At 38.4% G+C, this 17,434-nt stretch overlaps 1 protein-coding gene across 1 annotated transcript in view; it reads left to right on the forward strand.

Moving 5' to 3' along the window:
* Positions 1-17,434, forward strand: part of MFSD14B (major facilitator superfamily domain containing 14B) — a 106,410-nt gene that overhangs the window by 62,371 nt on the left and 26,605 nt on the right. Inside the window, exons 6-7 of the mRNA XM_036741637.1 lie at positions 13,392-13,610; positions 14,459-14,572. Of these exons, the coding sequence (XP_036597532.1) occupies positions 13,392-13,610; positions 14,459-14,572 (333 nt within the window). The remainder of the gene's footprint in view (positions 1-13,391; positions 13,611-14,458; positions 14,573-17,434) is intronic.

Consider the following 17,434-nt stretch of genomic DNA (forward strand, 5'->3'; position numbering starts at 1 on the left):
AGGTGTTGTTTTCTTCAGTGTATTTTTCAGCATTTTTTTGGGTCTCCTTTAGCAAGTCATTGACTTGTTTTTCATGGTTTTCTCGCATCCTTCTCATTTCTCTTCCCAATTTTTCCTCTACCTCTCTAACTTGCTTTTCCAAATCCTTTTTGAGCTCTTCCATGGCCTGAGACCAGTTCATGTTTTTCTTGGAAGCTTTTGGTGTAGGCTCTTGCACTTTGTTAACTTCTTCTGTCTGTATGTTTTGGTCTTCTTTGTCACCAAAGAAAGAATCCAAAGTCTGAGACTGAATCTGAGTCTGTTTTCACTGCCTGGCCATGCTCCCAGACAACTTAGTTGACCCTTGAGTTTTTCGTCAGGGTATGACTGCTTGTAGAGTAAAGAGTACTTTGTTCCAAGCTTGAGGGGATGCACTGTTGTTTTCAGAGCTATTTCTATACAGCCAGCTCTGCCACACCAGCACTTCTTCCCCAAGAGCTGCCAACCAGGACTTGATGCAAATCTCAAGCAGGTTCTGCACTCTTGCTCTGATATGCCACTTAATTCCTCCCAACAGGTGGGCCTGGGGCCAGAAGCAACAACAGCTGTAGCTGCCCCACCTCTGCTTCCCCCGGGGCTGGTAGCCCTACCACGAACTCCTTCCACTCCTGCAGCTTTTCCCACTAACCTTCTCCGCAGTCTTTGGTGTTTGTGGGTTGAGACGTCTGGTAACTGCCGCAGCTCACTGATTCAGGGTGCTAGGGCACTTTCCGCCTAGCTTCTGGTCTGGTTGGTTCACGCAGCTCACACTGGGCTCGGTTGGGCTCGGCTCCCCACGGCTCCCCCCTGCTGCCAGCTCTGTGTGGAATAGACCTCACCCAGAGACAATCGAGGCTGTCCTGGGCTGGAGCCCTGCTTCCCTCTGCTGTTTTGTGGGTTCTGCCGTTCTAGAATTGGTTCAGAGCCATTTTTTATAGGTTTTTGGAGGGACTCGGCAGGGAGGTCACGCTAGTCCCTGCTTTCCAGCTGCTATCTTGGCTCCACCCCCCTAATCCGATTCTTTAATAGAAAAATTGCCGTTAAAAATTGACAGGAGAATTTATAGCAAGAAGAGGACTAAAGGAAATTTATATGCCACCAAAAAAAGGGTAAATTGTACATTTATATGCCAACAAAAAAATGGATCACTGTTTTCAAGAATGTAAAATGCTATTGTGAACAGAATGAGAAATGGAGAATTTAAACAGCACAATTTCAGAAAAAGAAATTGAACAAGCTATAAATGAATGAGCCATGAGTGAAAGAGAAGGGAGGGGTGACCAGATGCCGATGGATTTATAAGTGAATTTTATCAAGTAATCAAAGAGCAATTAATTCTAATATTATATAAATTGCAAGAATAGGAAAAGAAGAGATCTTACCAGATTCTTTCTATGAAACTAATAAAATCTTGATACCTAAACCATGGAGAAACAAAGCAGAAAGAGAAAACTATAAATCGTTCTAACAAATATTGACATAAAAGTGTTGCTTAAGATATTAGCAAAAGAGGCTAGAGTAACATATTAAAAAAGACTATACACTTGTGACCAGGTTAGATTTTTATATATGTATGTATATATATATATTTTTTTTACCAAGAATGCAGAATTGATTTAATATTAAAAAAATGATAAACATAATAGCTATTAATAAAAAACAATGAAAATCCCATGATTGTATCAGTAAATTTCCCCAAATCTTTAGATACAGCATAGCAGCCATTATGTTTAAAAAAAGTAGAAAGTATAAGAATATATAGGGTTTTGTTACTATTGTAATTGGTATGTTGAAAGCCAAGCAGTAGCATCTTTAATGGAAAAATTATAGAGGCCTTTCCAAAAGATTTGGGGTAAAATATCATTTTTAAAAATATCAAACAATGTCTCTATTGTTTGATAAAGTGGTAGAAATTAAAACTATAGCAATAAGAAACAGTAAAGAAATGGAGAGATTAAACATCAGCAAGGAAGAAACAGTTACCTTTTGCAGATGAAATGATAATCTACTTTGAGAATCATACCGATTTAACTAAAAATTCATTGAAACAGTAATTTCAGGACAGTAGCAGGATATAAAATAGACTTGTATAAACAGTTAGCCTTTCTGTGTATTAGCAACAAAACCTAGCTATAGGAAAGGAAATTTCATTCACAAAAACTACAGAACTTGTGGAAATATTGGGAGTCAACCAACACATACGTAAAAATTATGAGTACATATGCCCAAAGGGCTATAAAAATGTTCATAGCTTTGACCCAGAAATACCACTTCTAGGGTTGTATTCCAAAGAGATCACACAAATGGGAAAAGGACCCATATGTACAAAAATATTTATAGCGGCTCTTTTTGTAGTAGCGAAGAATTGGAAATCAAGGGGATGCCCATCAGTTGGGGAATGGCTGAACCAGTTGTGGTATACGAATGTAGTGGAATACTATTGTGCTATAAGAAATGGGGAAGATACAGACTTCATAATAATCTGGAAAACCCTACACAATATAATGCTGAGTGAGCAGAGCAGAACTAGGAGAACATTATACACAGCCACAGATATATGGATTCTGTGATAACTAACCTTGATAGACTTTGCTCTTCTCAGCAATACAAGGTTCAAAGATAACTCCAAAGGACTCATGAGGGAGAGAGCGATCTACATCCAGAGAAAGAACTACGGATACTGAATGCAGATTGAGGCAAACTGTTTGCTCTCCCTTTTTTTTTTTTTTGGCTTTCTTTCTTCTCATGATTCATTCCATTTGTCATAATTCTTCTTTACAACTTGAGTATTGTGTAAATAATGTGAAGCTATATGTAGAAGACATATCGGATTCCATGCCGTCTTGGGGAGGGGAGGGGAAGAAAATCTGGAACTCAGAATCATGTGGAACTGAGTGTTGAAAACTAAAAATAAAAATCTTAATAAAAAAAATAAAGACGAGGAAACTGAAAAAAAATTATGAGTACAGGTACATATGTGTACCCAGTCAAAAAGGTACTTGACTCATGCAGGGTCACTAATCCTTTAGATGCCCAGGAGAAATAAAGTGGTCGCCAATACTGAGTTTCTGACGTGTAATATGGAATTTTAAAAAGGACTTCATTTTACTGTATTCTTTTATGCCAGAAAATTCCAGTGGGCACTACTCCAAAGGAGCGGCTTGAACTTGAAGTGGTGGAACTTGAAATCCGATTTCTGTATGCATAAATTGGATTTCAAAATGTGAATTTCACTTGACCTGTACTCATTACCGAAGCTGTCCTCTCAGGGAAAATGATTTGTCAAGTGCGCAGTATCATTAACAGTAGTAAGCCTGGTTACTTTGACAGCTTGTCATTCACTAATGAATACGTCTTGCAAATAGAAGGGAAAGGTTATAGAGCAACTGAGTCATTTCTGTTACTACTTTTCTAATTCTAATAATTAACTCTTTCTTCTCCTTCATGAATCATAGCTCTGGCCTTATATCAACATGCTGAAATATTCTAGGATCTTCATCTTCACCTTCATTTTCCTTTTCTCTGTACAATATAGAACTCCCATACAGCACGGAATCTATTGACTACATGAAGTCAGGCCACTGGGAGAAATCAACAAGGATAAAAGGAATTTGAGTGGAAATATCCAGGGGCACTTAAGTGTTGTGACACATGGAGTGGAGTTAGGAGACCTAATTTAGAATCCCACTTCAGACACATTTCCTCAGCTGTAAAATGGGGATGATAATAATAGTACCTACCTCCCAAGGTTGTTGTGAAGATCAAATGGAAGGGAAGAAATAAATGAACAAACAAATATGCACATAATACACATAATCATGTGTGTGTGTATGTATACATACATTATTAAAAAAAAAACTCTTGCAACCCTTTAGGTATAGAAATGTAAGTTTTTATATTTAATCAAATAGCCTCATAAATAAGAATTCAGGCCTTTTTTTTCTTTTCAAATATGGGTGTCAATAATAGAATCATGAATATTTGAGCTGTTATTTTTAATGATTTATGAAGTGAGAAAGGAACAACTGTCTGGTAGCTATGCTGTGAAAATAGAATTAGTAATATTTCTTGCTGTCCATATCAAAACAGATTTGCAGGTATGACTTTTTCTTACCATGCAACATTAAATATGCCCTTTGTATCTTTTAAATTTAAACATTTATGGGTTATTGGGGAATAAAAGATCCCATCTCAGTTTCAACAGCAATTAACACCTGTCTGTCACATTTTTGTGCTGGTTAATGAGAAAGAACATTTGCTTGAAAGTGATATGATTTGGTCCTAGTCTATTCCATGTCTAATAACTTGGGCAAATCATTAAACTCTCTGCCTCAGTAGTTTTTATTTGTAGAATTGATCACTGTTTAGCACTTAGCACACAGTGTCTTGGTCATAGTAAGCGAGCACTTAAATAAATGCTTGTTGACTTGTCACAGTGCCTTCTTATCTCACCGACTATTAAGGATAAAAAGATAATAGAGTGGAAATAGCTTTCAAAAAATACAGAATCAGAATTTTTAGAACTAAAAGGAACCTAAGAATCATCTTGCCCTGCCCCCTGGAAAATATTTTTATCTGAAATTTTTTTAATCTTTAAATAGAATGTTATGATAGATAAATAGAATGTTCTGATATAGCAAATATTTCCAAAACTTAATATCCCCATAGACTGATAGCCTAGGTCACTTTCCTCTTTTAGTTTACTTGTGGTTAACAGAAAAGAAGGATAGAATGTTGGGCCTGGAGTCAGGAAGTGAGTTCAAATGTAGCCTCAGATGCTTACTAGACCCTGGGCAAATCACTTAACTTCTCTTTCCCTTAACTTACTTAATTGTGAAACAGAGATAATAAGAGTACCTACCTCCCACATTATTGTGAGGGTCGAATGAGATAATATTTTGTAAAGAGCACAGTGCTTGACATGTAGCAGGCACCTATAAATTCTTCTTTACTTCCTTCCCTTTAACTTTAATAATGTGGTACCAATATTTTATTTGACCCCGGCTTTGTTGCTTCTTTTGCTTCATTTACATCATTGGTGTCATTTTGGATATTCTTTTGGCTCTGTTTCTCTGCTTTGCGTCACTCAGTGTATGTCTCCCCACATTTTTCTAGATTCTTTCTATTCGTCCTAGCTTATGGCTTCATAATATTGTATTACATTCACATGCCACATTTTATTTATTCATTCCCTCAATCTTTGGCCACATATTTTATTTCCTTTTTCCATTACACATAGTCATCCAAGGTCTTTTTTTGGGGGAAAAAAGCTTTGCTGTAAGTTTCTCTGATAAAAGTCTCATTTCCAAGAGATGCAGAGAAATGATTCAAATTTATTAGAACATATATATATATCCACTTTTATAATTTCTTATGGAGCAATAATATTCTATTACATTCATAAACCATATCTGATCCCGCCATTTCTCAATTGTTGGACAGCCTATTAAATTTCTAGTTCTTTGACACTACAAGAAAAGAGTTGTGTGAAGCTCAGGGGGTGGAGCCAAGATGGCAGCCGAAAAGCAGGGACTATCGTGAGCTCCCTGCCGAATCCCTCCAAAAACCTATAAAAATGGCTCTGAACCAATTCTAGAACTGCAGAACCCACAAAACAACAGGGAAGCAGGGCTCCAGCCCAGGACAGCCTGGATGGTCTGTGGGTGAGGTCTATCCCGCATGGAGCTGGGAGCAGAGCAGAGCCCAGCATAGGCGGCAGGGACCAACCAGACCAGGAGCTGGGCGGAGTGTGCCCTAGCGCCCTGAATCAGTGAGCTGCAGCAGTTACCTGACTTTTCAACCCACAAACACCAAAGACTACAGAGAAGGTTAGTGGGAAAAGCTGAGGGAGTGGAAGGAGTTCGGGGTTTGGCTACCGCCCTGGGGGCAGCGGAGGTGGGGCAGCTACAGAACTACAGCTGCAGTTGCTTCTGGCCCCAGGCCCACCTGGTGGGAGGAATTAAGTGGTGGATTAGAGCAGGAGTGCAGAGCCTGCTGGAGATCTAAGTCCAGTCTGGGTTGGGGGTTCTTGGGGAAGGAGGAGTGCTGGTGTGGCAGAGCTGGTGCATCCCCCCAAGCTTGGAACATAGAACTCTTTAGTCTACAAGCAGTCATACCCAGCTGAAAAACTCGAGGGTCAAGTTAGTTGGTTGGGAATATGGCCAGGCAGCGAAAACGCAGCCAGATTCAGTCTCAGACTTTGGAATCTTACTTTGGTGATAAAGAAGACCAAAACATACAGCCAGAAGAAGTCGTCAAAGTCAAAGAGCCTACAACAAAAGCCTCCAAGAAAAACATGAACTGGTCTCAGACCATGGAAGAGCTCAAAAAGGATTTGGAAAAGCAAGTTAGAGAGGTACAGGAAAAATTGGGAAGAGAAATGAGAAGGATGCCAGAAAACCATGAAAAACAAGTCAATGACTTGCTAAAGGAGACCCAAAAAAATGCTGAAAAATACACTGAAGAAAACAATACCTTAAAAAATAGACTAACTCAAATGACAAAAGAGCTCCAAAAAGCCAATGAGGAGAAGAATGCCTTGAAAGGCAGAATTAGCCAAATGGAAAAGGAGATCCAAAAGACCACTGAAGAAAATACTACCTTAAAAATGAGATTGGAGCAAGTGGAAGCTAGTGACTTGATGAGAAATCAAGATATTATAAAACAGAACCAAAGGAATGAAAAAATGGAAGATAATGTGAAATATCTCCTTGGAAAAACCACTGACCTGGAAAATAGATCCAGGAGAGAGAATTTAAAAATTATTGCACTACCTGAAAGCCATGATGAAAAAAAGAGCCTAGTTATCATCTTTCAAGAAATTATCAAGGAGAACTACCCTGATATTCTAGAGCCACAGGGCAAAATAGAAATTGAAAGAATCCACAGATCGCCTCCTCAAATAAATCCCAAAAAGAAATCTCCTAGGAATATTGTTGCCAAATTCCAGAGCTCCCAGATCAAGGAGAAAATAATGCAAGCAGCCAGAAAGAAACAATTTGAGTATTGTGGAAATACAATCAGAATAACCCAAGATCTAGCAGCTTCTACATTAAGAGATCGAAGGGCTTGGAATACAATATTCTGGAGGTCAATGGAGCTAGGATTAAAACCAAGAATCACCTACCCAGCAAAACTGAGTATCATGCTCCAAGGCAAAATATGGATTTTCAATAAAATAGAGGACTTTCAAGGTTTCTCAGTGAAAAGACCAGAACTGAATAGAAAATTTGACTTTCAAACACAAGAATCAAGAGAACCATGAAAAGGTAATCAAGAAACAGAAATTGCAAGGGACTTACTAAAGTTGAACTGTTTTGTTTACATTCCTACATGGAAAGGTGATGTGTATGATTCATGAGACCTCAGTATTAGGGTAGCTGAAGGGAATATTCATATATATGTATATGTTTACATATATATATGTATATGTGAGTGTATATGTATGTGTGTATATATGTGTGTGTGTGTGTGTGTGTGTGTGTATATATATATATATATATATATATATAAAAATATATATATATAGAGAGAGAGAGAGAGAGCCACGGGGTGAGTTGAAGATGGGAAGATATCTAAAAGAAATAAAATCAAATTAAGGGATGAGAGAGGAATATATTGAGAGAGGGAGATAGGGAGAGATAGAATGGGGTAAATTATCTTGCAAAGAAGTGGCAAGAAAAAAGCAGTTCTGTAGGAAAGTAAGAGAAGTCAGGTGAGGGGGAATGAGTGAATCTTGCTCTCATCAGATTTGACCTGAGGAGGGAATATCATACATACTCAATTGGATAACTTACCCCACAGGAAAAAAGGAGGAAGAAGAAGATTAAAAAGGGGGGGATGATAGAAGGGAGGGCAGATGGGGGTGGAGGTAATCAAAAACAAACACTTTCAAAAGGGGACAGGGTCAAGGGAGAAAATTCAGTAAAGGGGGATAGGTTAGGAAGGAGCAAAATATAGTGAGTCTTTCACAACATGAGTATTGTGGAAGGGTTATACATAATGATATGCATGTGGCCTATGTTGAATTGCTTGACTTCTTAGGGGGGTTGGGTGGGAAGGGAAGAGGGGAGAGAATTTGGAACTCAAAGTTTTAAAAACAGATGTTCAAAAACAAAAAAAAGAGTTTTTGCATGCACCTAGGAAATAAGATACATAGGCAATGGGGCGTAGAAATTTATCTTCCCCTACAAGAAAGGAAGGGAAAAGGGGATGGGAGGGGAGTGGGGTGACAGAAGGGAGGGCTGACTGGGGAACAGGGCAACCAGAATATGTGCCATCTGGAGTGGGTGAGAGGGTAGAAATGGGGAGAAAATTTGTAATTCAGACTTTTGTGAAAATCAATGCTGAAAACTAAATATATTATTTTTTTTAATTTTTTTTAATTTAAATTTATTTATTTGACATATTTAGTTATATATATATAACTAATATATATATATATATATATATATATATATATATATATATATATATATGCATATTCCCTTCAGCTACCCTAATACCGAGGTCTCATGAATCATCCATGTCCTCTTTCCATGTAGGAATGTAAACAAAACAGTTCAACTTTAGTAAGTCCCTTGCAATTTCTGTTTCTTGATTACCTTTTCATGCTTCTCTTGATTCTTATGTTTGAAAGTCAAATTTTCTATTCAGTTCTGGTCTTTTCACTGAGAAAGCTTGAAAGTCCTCTATTTTATTGAAAATCCATATTTTGCCTTGGAACATGATACTCAGTTTTGCTGGGTAGGTGATTCGAGGTTTTAATCCTAGCTCCATTGACCTCCGGAATATCGCATTCCAAGCCCTTCGATCTCTTAATGTAGAAGCTGCCAGATCCTGGGTTATTCTGATTGGGTTTCCACAATACTCAAATTGTTTCTTTCTGGCTGCTTGCAGTATTGTCTCCTTGATCTGGGAGCTCTGGAATTTGGCGACAATATTCCTAGGAGATTTCTTTTTGGGATCTATTTGAGGAGGCGATCAATGGATTCTTTCAATTTCTATTTTGCCCCGTGGCTCTAGAATATCAGGGCAGTTCTCCTTCATAATTTCTTGAAAGATGATATCTAGGCTCTTTTTTTGATCATGGCTTTCAGGTAGTCCAATTATTTTTAAATTATCTCTCCTGGATCTATTTTCCAGGTCAGTGGTTTTTCCTAGGAGATATTTCACATTGTCTTCCATTTTTTGAAAACTAAATATATTAAATAAAAATGTGAAAAAAAAAGAAAAGAGTTGTTAAAAATATTTTTAAACATATAGATCCTTTAAAAAATCTCTTTGGAGAGTTATAAAACTGTGTACCAATCTGGCAATGTCACTGCCATGTCTATATCCAAAAGACACACAAAAAAGGGGAGAGGTACCTATTTGTATGAAAATATTTATAGCAGCTTTTTTTGTAGTGGCTAAGAATCGAAAATGGAGAAGATGCCCATCAATTGGGGAATGGCTAAACAAGCTGTGATATATAATGTTGATGGGATATTATTGTGCAATAAGAATTGACAAATAGAATGATATAAAGAAAACATGGAAAGACTTACATGAACTGATACAAAGTGAAGTGAGCAGAACCAGGAGAAAACTTACACAGTAACAGGAATATTGTACAATGAAGAACTATGAATGACTTAGCTATTCTCAGAAATAAAATGATCCAAGACAGTCCCAAAAGACTCATGATGAAGCACTCTGGTTGCTTCCAGAGAAAGAACTGATAAAGTCTAAATACAGAGTGAAGCATGCTATTTTTCACTTTCTTTCATTCATTATTTTTTAAAAATTGGAGGTTTATTTTGTACAAAATGACGAATATAGAAATGTTTTACATGATTGTACATGTATAAACTCTATTGGATTGCTTACTGTCTCGGAGGGAGAAGGGACGGGAGGGAGGAAGGGATAGAATTTGGAACTCAAAACTTAAAAAAATACTAAAAATTGTTTTAACCTGTAACTAGGGATAAATAAAATATTAAAACATTTAAAAAATCTCTTTTGGCTAAAATGCTATTATTGATATTGCTGGGTTAGAATATGCCCAGTTTAGTAAATTTTGAGGCTTATTCCAAATTGCTTTCTAGAATGGCTGGACCTATTCATAGTTCCATCACCATCATCAATGCTTATTTTCCCACAGCCCCACTAATATTTGTCATTTTCATTTTTCGGGTCATCTTTGCCTCTTTGATCAGTTTGAAGTGGAACCTTAGAGTTGCTTTAATTTGTTTTTCTCTACTTATTAGTGATTGGATTTTTTATTTTCATATACTGTTTAACTATTGATAGCTTGGATATTGGTGGCTATTGATAACTTAGATTTCTTTCTCTAAAAGCTACCTTTTCATAATTTTTGACCATTTATCTATTGGGAAATTTTAATCAATTCCCTAGATAGCTTGGACAGGATGTCTTTGTCAGAGAAACTTGCTGCAAAGATATTTTTTTACAGCTCAATTTCCCTTCTAACATTAGCTGTATTAGATTTATGCAAACACTTTTTAAGTTTATATAATCAAATTCTCCAAATTATAGTCTGTGATCCTTTCTCTTGTTTGAACATGAATTATTTCCTTATCCATCAATCTAAAAAAGTAATTTATTCTTTCCCTCCCCTTTTACCTCTCATTTGCTTGTGATATAACCTTTTATATCTGAGTCATGAATCTGTTTGGAGCTTACTTTGATTGTGTGTGGCTCCCTTCATCCTATGCACTGTCTCTACCTTTGCCCTCCTGTTTTTCTCTCACTCATATCCTGATAACCCTCAACTCTGGGTCTGGCCTGCCTTTTCTAGTGCTATTATTATCCTTTTTTCTTACTTTTGTATTTTTAATCTTGTTTTTTGTAATAACTGTTTTTCTTTATTATTTTTTACATTAAATTTTTTTTTCAATCAGGAAAAACCTGTCTTCTCTCCCTCCCATAGTATCTCATAAATCTGCTTGCATTTCTCCATTCACACTAACCTTAGTTTAGATTTTCATCTCCTGTTCCCTGGTTTATTGCTGTAGCTTTTTATAGAAACTGGTTTCCCTTATTCCAGTGGCTTCTCTCCCCAGGCTGTCCTTGACATCAGTAAAGGGGGCCATATGCCTAATGGGGTGTATAAGGTGTTCATTTAGGGTATGGGAAAACAAATACAGGCCCTGAGGTCTCCAAACATCCAGCATGGCCAGTTCCTGACAGAGGCTGCTCTGTTTAGGCTATAGTGAAGACTTTAGGGTGAGATTTGGGATCTTTTGTCCCTCTCAACCTCCTTCCAAGGACTTAGTAGCAGTGGCAACAAGGATAGATGCAGGTTGTGTCAGGGTAGCTAAGGGCCTTATTTCCTAACTGGGACTAGACTGACTGCATCCGGAACTAATCTGATCTAGGAGCTACCGTGGCTGTGAGATGTTGCAGTAACAATCATGAAGGCAGAGGCAGTAGGGTTGAGGAGGCTAGGGTGATTGTGGAGGCCAAGGAACCAGTAGGGTCCATTGGGACATCCAACCCAGTCTTCACTCCCTACCTCCATCCTAGGGGTACAGTGACACGGGAAGATGCAGACTGAGCCAGGGACACCGTAGCCCAATCAGGACTGAGGCCAGCTGGGGGCAGCTGGGATTTCGAGGGGTGAAGGTCCAGGTCATTGGGGCTCACGGGACAGTTGCTAAGAGCAGCAGGGCTGGTTTATGGGAAGTGTGGGAAGTGACAATCAGCAAGCACTCAATAATCATATACTGTGTGCCAGACATTGGCATAGGTGCTGGGGAATACAAAGACCCAGATGAAAGTACCTGCCCTCAGGGAGTTTCCATTCCCTAAGAGGAGACAACATGTGTATAAGTTTATACATTAATTTGAGGAGAAAGCACTAGCTGCTGGAGAATCAGGAAAGGCTTCATATGCATGGTGATACCTGAGCTAAGTCTTGAAAGAATTCTAAGAGGCAGAAGTGAGGAGAGAGTGCATGACAAACTGCTGCTGCAGAGCCATGGTGGCAGGTGGTGGAGTGGTAGAACATCAAGGGAGCCCGTTTGATGGAGCCACGTTAGGAGTGGAGAAGATTCATGTGCTCTAAGGCTGAGTATGAGCAAAACTGCCTTGGGGTCAGCGGTTGTGAATTTCTTTAAATGCCAGAGAATGGTTCAGAAACGTATGAAGAAGAGATCAATTAATGTAGAAGTTTTTCCAAAAGAAAACATTATCGAGATACTGAGAATGGCAGGAACGAAGAAGAAAAATTGCAGGGAGTATGTGCAAATTTCAGTATTCTCCTTAGATCTGTGAGGGTTTCCTCACATGTGCATTTTGTAGAGAAATAAAGTCAGATACCGAAGCTTCATCTTCAAAATGTGTTGATCTCAGATAGGAACCATGAGTCAGTTGTTGAGCCTCTGAGAACTTCTGCTATCGTTTTGACTAAATGTGGTCTCTTGAGTTAGTACAGATTACAGCCCCTTTTGGACTCTCAGAAATGAAACTAACGAAAATGGAAGATGTCAGACAAGGGGTTGTGTAGGCACAGGATGTGCTTGGGACCAGCGTAGGGTGTCATATCTGAACTTAAAGGTACTGCTGTCTAGTTCTTACAGGTAAAGAAGGACTCAGGCCATGTCTTTCAGTGGTGATGTGGCATACTGTGGCCTGCTTTATTTGCTGAATATATACTTCTGAATGTCCAAAATCAAGTTGGAATTCTAGTTTTTTCTAGGAACATAATATAAAGAGAAATTACAACTCACTTTTTATCTTTGGTAGTAGAAGACAAGAGTAATGCTGATAATTGAAATCTATAATATAAATAGTCCTTGTAAATTGAAAGCATCAGCCTTTTCAACTTTAAAATATTCTTTCTTGAACTGCTTATATTTCATTTTCTTTCTCTCATTTTAGTGGAATAGTCAACAAACCCCAAATGGTCACAAAATGAGAGCAGTGCAATAAAGAGGAAAGAACTTGACTAACTTATAAATTAAATAGTTTACAGAGAAATTTATATGATGTGGTATTTTCTAACTTAATTAAAAATTTATCCTCATTGAAATATTCTATACATTATTTGTTGTGGTGGTTACTTACAATGCTCATTTCTAATAATAAGATTCCCAAGTCTTTACTTGTAGCATATAGCGCTTTATAGTGTTTACTGTTAATATTGTTAGAGTATATTCAGAACAAAATTTATTTGAATTCGCTTAAGGTGTCACTTCTTTCTATGTGTATATATGTATAGATGCATATACTATACTCATAGACATATGCCATAGAATACTTAGAGGAAGAAGGAAGGGGTATCATGGAATTTAAAAGTAACCAAGTAATAGTGTTGTTTTTTGAAAAAAGTTAGGAATCACTGCATTCTTGCATAATTTTTCTTGCAGGTATCTGCCACCTTTGCAGCAAGCTTAGTAACCAGCCCAGCTATTGGAGCATACCTGTCTGCCAGCTATGGAGATAACCTGGTTGTACTTGTGGCCACAGTGGTGGCTCTCTTGGATATCTGCTTCATCTTGTTAGCTGTCCCAGAGTCTCTGTCTGAAAAAATGAGGCCTGCTTCTTGGGGACCTTCAATTTCATGGGAGCAGGCAGATCCTTTTGCGGTAAAACTCAATCAGTCAAGAAACAGTATCTGTTTGATTTTCATAATTTGCACCTTGCCACATGAATCAAGAAAATTTCTACAGCCATGACCAATGCAACTTGATCCTGGGTGTCTCTCCACTGAGGAAAGTAGGGAATAGATTAGTGACAATCAGTGACTGTGTGAGCTTGCTAGAATGTGCTAGGTTAAGGCTGGATCCACACAGGATTTGAACTTTGCCCTGACGATTTTTTAAAAATTAAAATATGAAATGGCCTCAAGGATAAGGAGAAAGCAAAGAAAGAGTGTCACCAGTGGCTCACCTTAGGGCTGTGGTAGCTTTCCTTTTGGCATGCATGGTTCCTTTGCTTTTCTCTTTACACATAATGAATGAAAAGTGAATTTTGTGTGTAATGAAACTATGCTACTGGTTATTCCTTTTAACTATATGATGAATGAAGGAGAGGTTTTGATTTTTTTGTTATCAAAGGTATTTGTGTTTTCAGAATCTATTAGCTGACTTTCAGCTTGGGACACAATGATTGTATTTAACAGACAGCAAAGAGAGTATTCTGAATCTTTGAGGGACCAAGAACAAGCATTTCCAAAGTTTTACATCATTACCATTGAGTTATTTTTCTGATGAAAAGGTTGTAGTGGAATAATCATTAAGATGCATTATTCCATGAATTTCTTTCTTTATAACATGGTCAACTCTTGATTTATCTGCCTTTATTATTTTTATTATCTACTATTTATTTATCTAAGGGATCATAGCATTGGTGCTATCTAGAGTATTGGAGAATATCAGTGTCATGGACATTGACAATATACTTACATATGTATTTCTTTTTTTCTCCTGTTCAGTCTCTGAAGAAAGTGGGAAAAGATTCCACAGTCTTGCTGATCTGTATCACAGTCTTTCTTTCATACCTTCCTGAAGCCGGGCAGTATTCTAGCTTTTTCCTCTATCTGAGACAGGTAGGTAGCCTTTGAATACCTGAGTTGTATATCAAAAATTATGGTAGGGTTCACCAATCTCTCACCCTCTTCCGGGTGAGAATATTTTGAAAGACGTGGAACAACAAACCGTTAGCCAGTCATAGTTGCCCAGCCATAACACACCAATGTCCCATTTGCCATCTCACTGTTAAAAGCCCCTGGTAATCAACTTGCACTATTCTGCCCCTCACATTGAAGGGTTTTTGATCATAAATGGACTGCCGGACTTCCCATCAGTGTTCACTGTTTTGAAAACTGTAGCCTTCAGAGGCTACCGAGTAGTTTGGCTACGTGGCTGAACCTGTTGCTAGCTGGAAAGGCTCAGCTGGTGTTGCAGCCCAGGGACAATGGTATTGATGTCGTGGGGTCCAGGTGGACAGCTGTCGATGCTTGTCACTAAAATTCCAGTGTAGTAAGACTCTTAAGTGGAACCTCTTTTCCCCTAGGATCAGAGTCAGAACTCATCTAATGTTACTTATGCAAAAAATAGAGAACATTTCTAAGTCTACTTTCACTGAAAGAAACACTTAGGCACAGAAGGAACATGAGAACAGGGGATTTGAATTTTTTTAAGGCAAAAATCATTCCAGCAGGAAATAGCCCTCAGACTATACAATGAGAAAAGGAAGACTGCAGCTTACTTTTAAAAATTATCTGAAGCTTATGCTCCAGGTAAGTTAAATTTCTTTAGATATTTGTTGAGCTTTATTCAAGTGGCACCCAAGGTAGAAGAGCTTGTTTCAGAAAAACAGACTACTTTCATTGATTACAAGCTCTTCTCTTTCCAGCTTTTCCTCTGGTTCACTTCTTCCTAATCTATTCTGAATCATGAGCGTGACCGTTAGCCGCCCCTCCCTTTCCTGCTGTTGCAGCCCACACTCCTGTGCTGTCCTTGTTGTTCTTCTTTTGCTGTCTGTGCCCCGTAGCTAGGTGGGGGAGTGACTAGAGGCCTGGATTTAGAATCAGAAAGACTCATCTTCATGAGTTCAAATCCAGCCTCCGACACTTACTAACTGTGTGACCTAGGGCACGTCACTTAACCCTCAGTTCCTCATCTGTAAAATGAGCTGGAGAAGGGAAATGGCAAACTTCTCCAGTAGCTTTGCCAAGAAAACACCAAATGGAATGGCAAAGAGTCGGACATGATTGAAGCGACTCAACAACAACCCTGTAGATAAGCCATTCAATTATGAGACCTCTACCCTGGAGTACTTTGCCTCCGTGTCCTCTTGCTACTCATATCTTACCAGAACTGAACCCTGTGTTACTCTCCCCCATCCAGCTTCTTTAATCCTCTTCTTTGCACCCCTCCTCCTCCTTCTCCAATGTCTCTGTCTCTCCATTTTCTGCTTATATGCTGCTGCTTCTGTATCATCTATAAAATATGCCCAGTTCTCCCCTATCCTTGACTTGTTCCTGCCATCTCCTTATTGTCAGCGATTAAGTTTTCTGTACTCATTGTCTCCGTTTCTTCATCTCCCTGTTTCTTAATTCCTTGTAATCTGACTTCTGAGACTCTTCTCCCTAAGTTATTTAACTGCTAAATCTGTCGGTCCTTTCTCAGTCCTCAATTTTCTGGACATCTCTATAGCTTTTGACACTGTTGAATATTTTGTTTTTCCTGGACTTTCCTAACACTTTGTCTTCTAGTGTGTGATGACTCCTCGTTCTCCTTTGCTGGAACATCATTTCCTACCCTTTAACTGTAGGTAGGGGCCTTTTTTCCCCCTCTTACTCCAAATGAGCCTTTTTAGTTGAGAGCACCATCATGCTTCCATTTACTCTGGTTCATGACCTCAGTGTCATCTTGACTCTTTGCTCACCTTCACTTCTTCTCTCCCCTCCCCCCGTTTAATAAGTTGCCAAGTTGAGTCTCTTGTATTCCTCATCATCTCTCACATCTGTCTCCTTCTCTTCACTTGAAAATAGCCATCATCAGTTTACGTATCAGATTTATGGAAAAGCAAAGAATTCATGACACAACAAAAGACAGAGAGCATTACAAAATGCAAAATGGATAATTTTGATTATGTTAAATTGAAAAGTTTTGTATAAAAAAAGCCAATGCAACAAACATTAGGAGGGAAGCAGAAAATTGGGAGAAAATTTTTACAACTAGTGTCTCTGATAAAGGCCTCATCTCTAAAATATACAGGGAACTGAGCCAAATTTATAGGAATACAAGTCATTCCCCAGTTGAGAAATGGTCAAATGATATGAACAGGTAGTTTTCAGAGGAGGAAATTAAAGATATCTACAGGCATATGAAAAAATGTTCTAAATCACGACTGATTAGAGAAATGCAAATCAAAACAACTCTTAGGTACCCCATGTCTCCTGTCAGATTGGCTCAAACGGCAAAACAGGAAAATGATAAATGCTGGAGGGGATGTGGGCAAATTGGAACACTGTTACATTGCTGGTGGAGTTGTGAACTGATCCAGCCATTCTGGAGAGCAGTTTGGAACTATGCCCAAAAGGCTATAAAAATGTTCATGCCCTTTGACCCAACAATACCACTTCTAGGGCTGTATCCCAAAGAGATCACACAAGTGGGAAAAGGACCCATATGTACAAAAATATTTATAGTGGCTCTTTTTTTTTTTTTTTAAAATGCAATTTATTTATTTAACATATTTGGTTTTCAACATTGATTTTCACAACAGTTTGAATTACAAATTTTCTCCCCATTTCTGCCCTCCCCCCCCACTCCAAGATGGCTTATATTCTGGTTGCCCTGTTCCCCAGTCAGCCCTCCCCTCTATCACCCCCCTCCCCTCTCATCCCCTTTTCCCTTCCTTTCTTGTAGGGCAAGATAAATTTCTACGCCCCATTGCCTGT

This window comes from Trichosurus vulpecula, chromosome 1 (assembly GCF_011100635.1).
Source record: "Trichosurus vulpecula isolate mTriVul1 chromosome 1, mTriVul1.pri, whole genome shotgun sequence".
NCBI lineage: Eukaryota > Metazoa > Chordata > Mammalia > Diprotodontia > Phalangeridae > Trichosurus > Trichosurus vulpecula.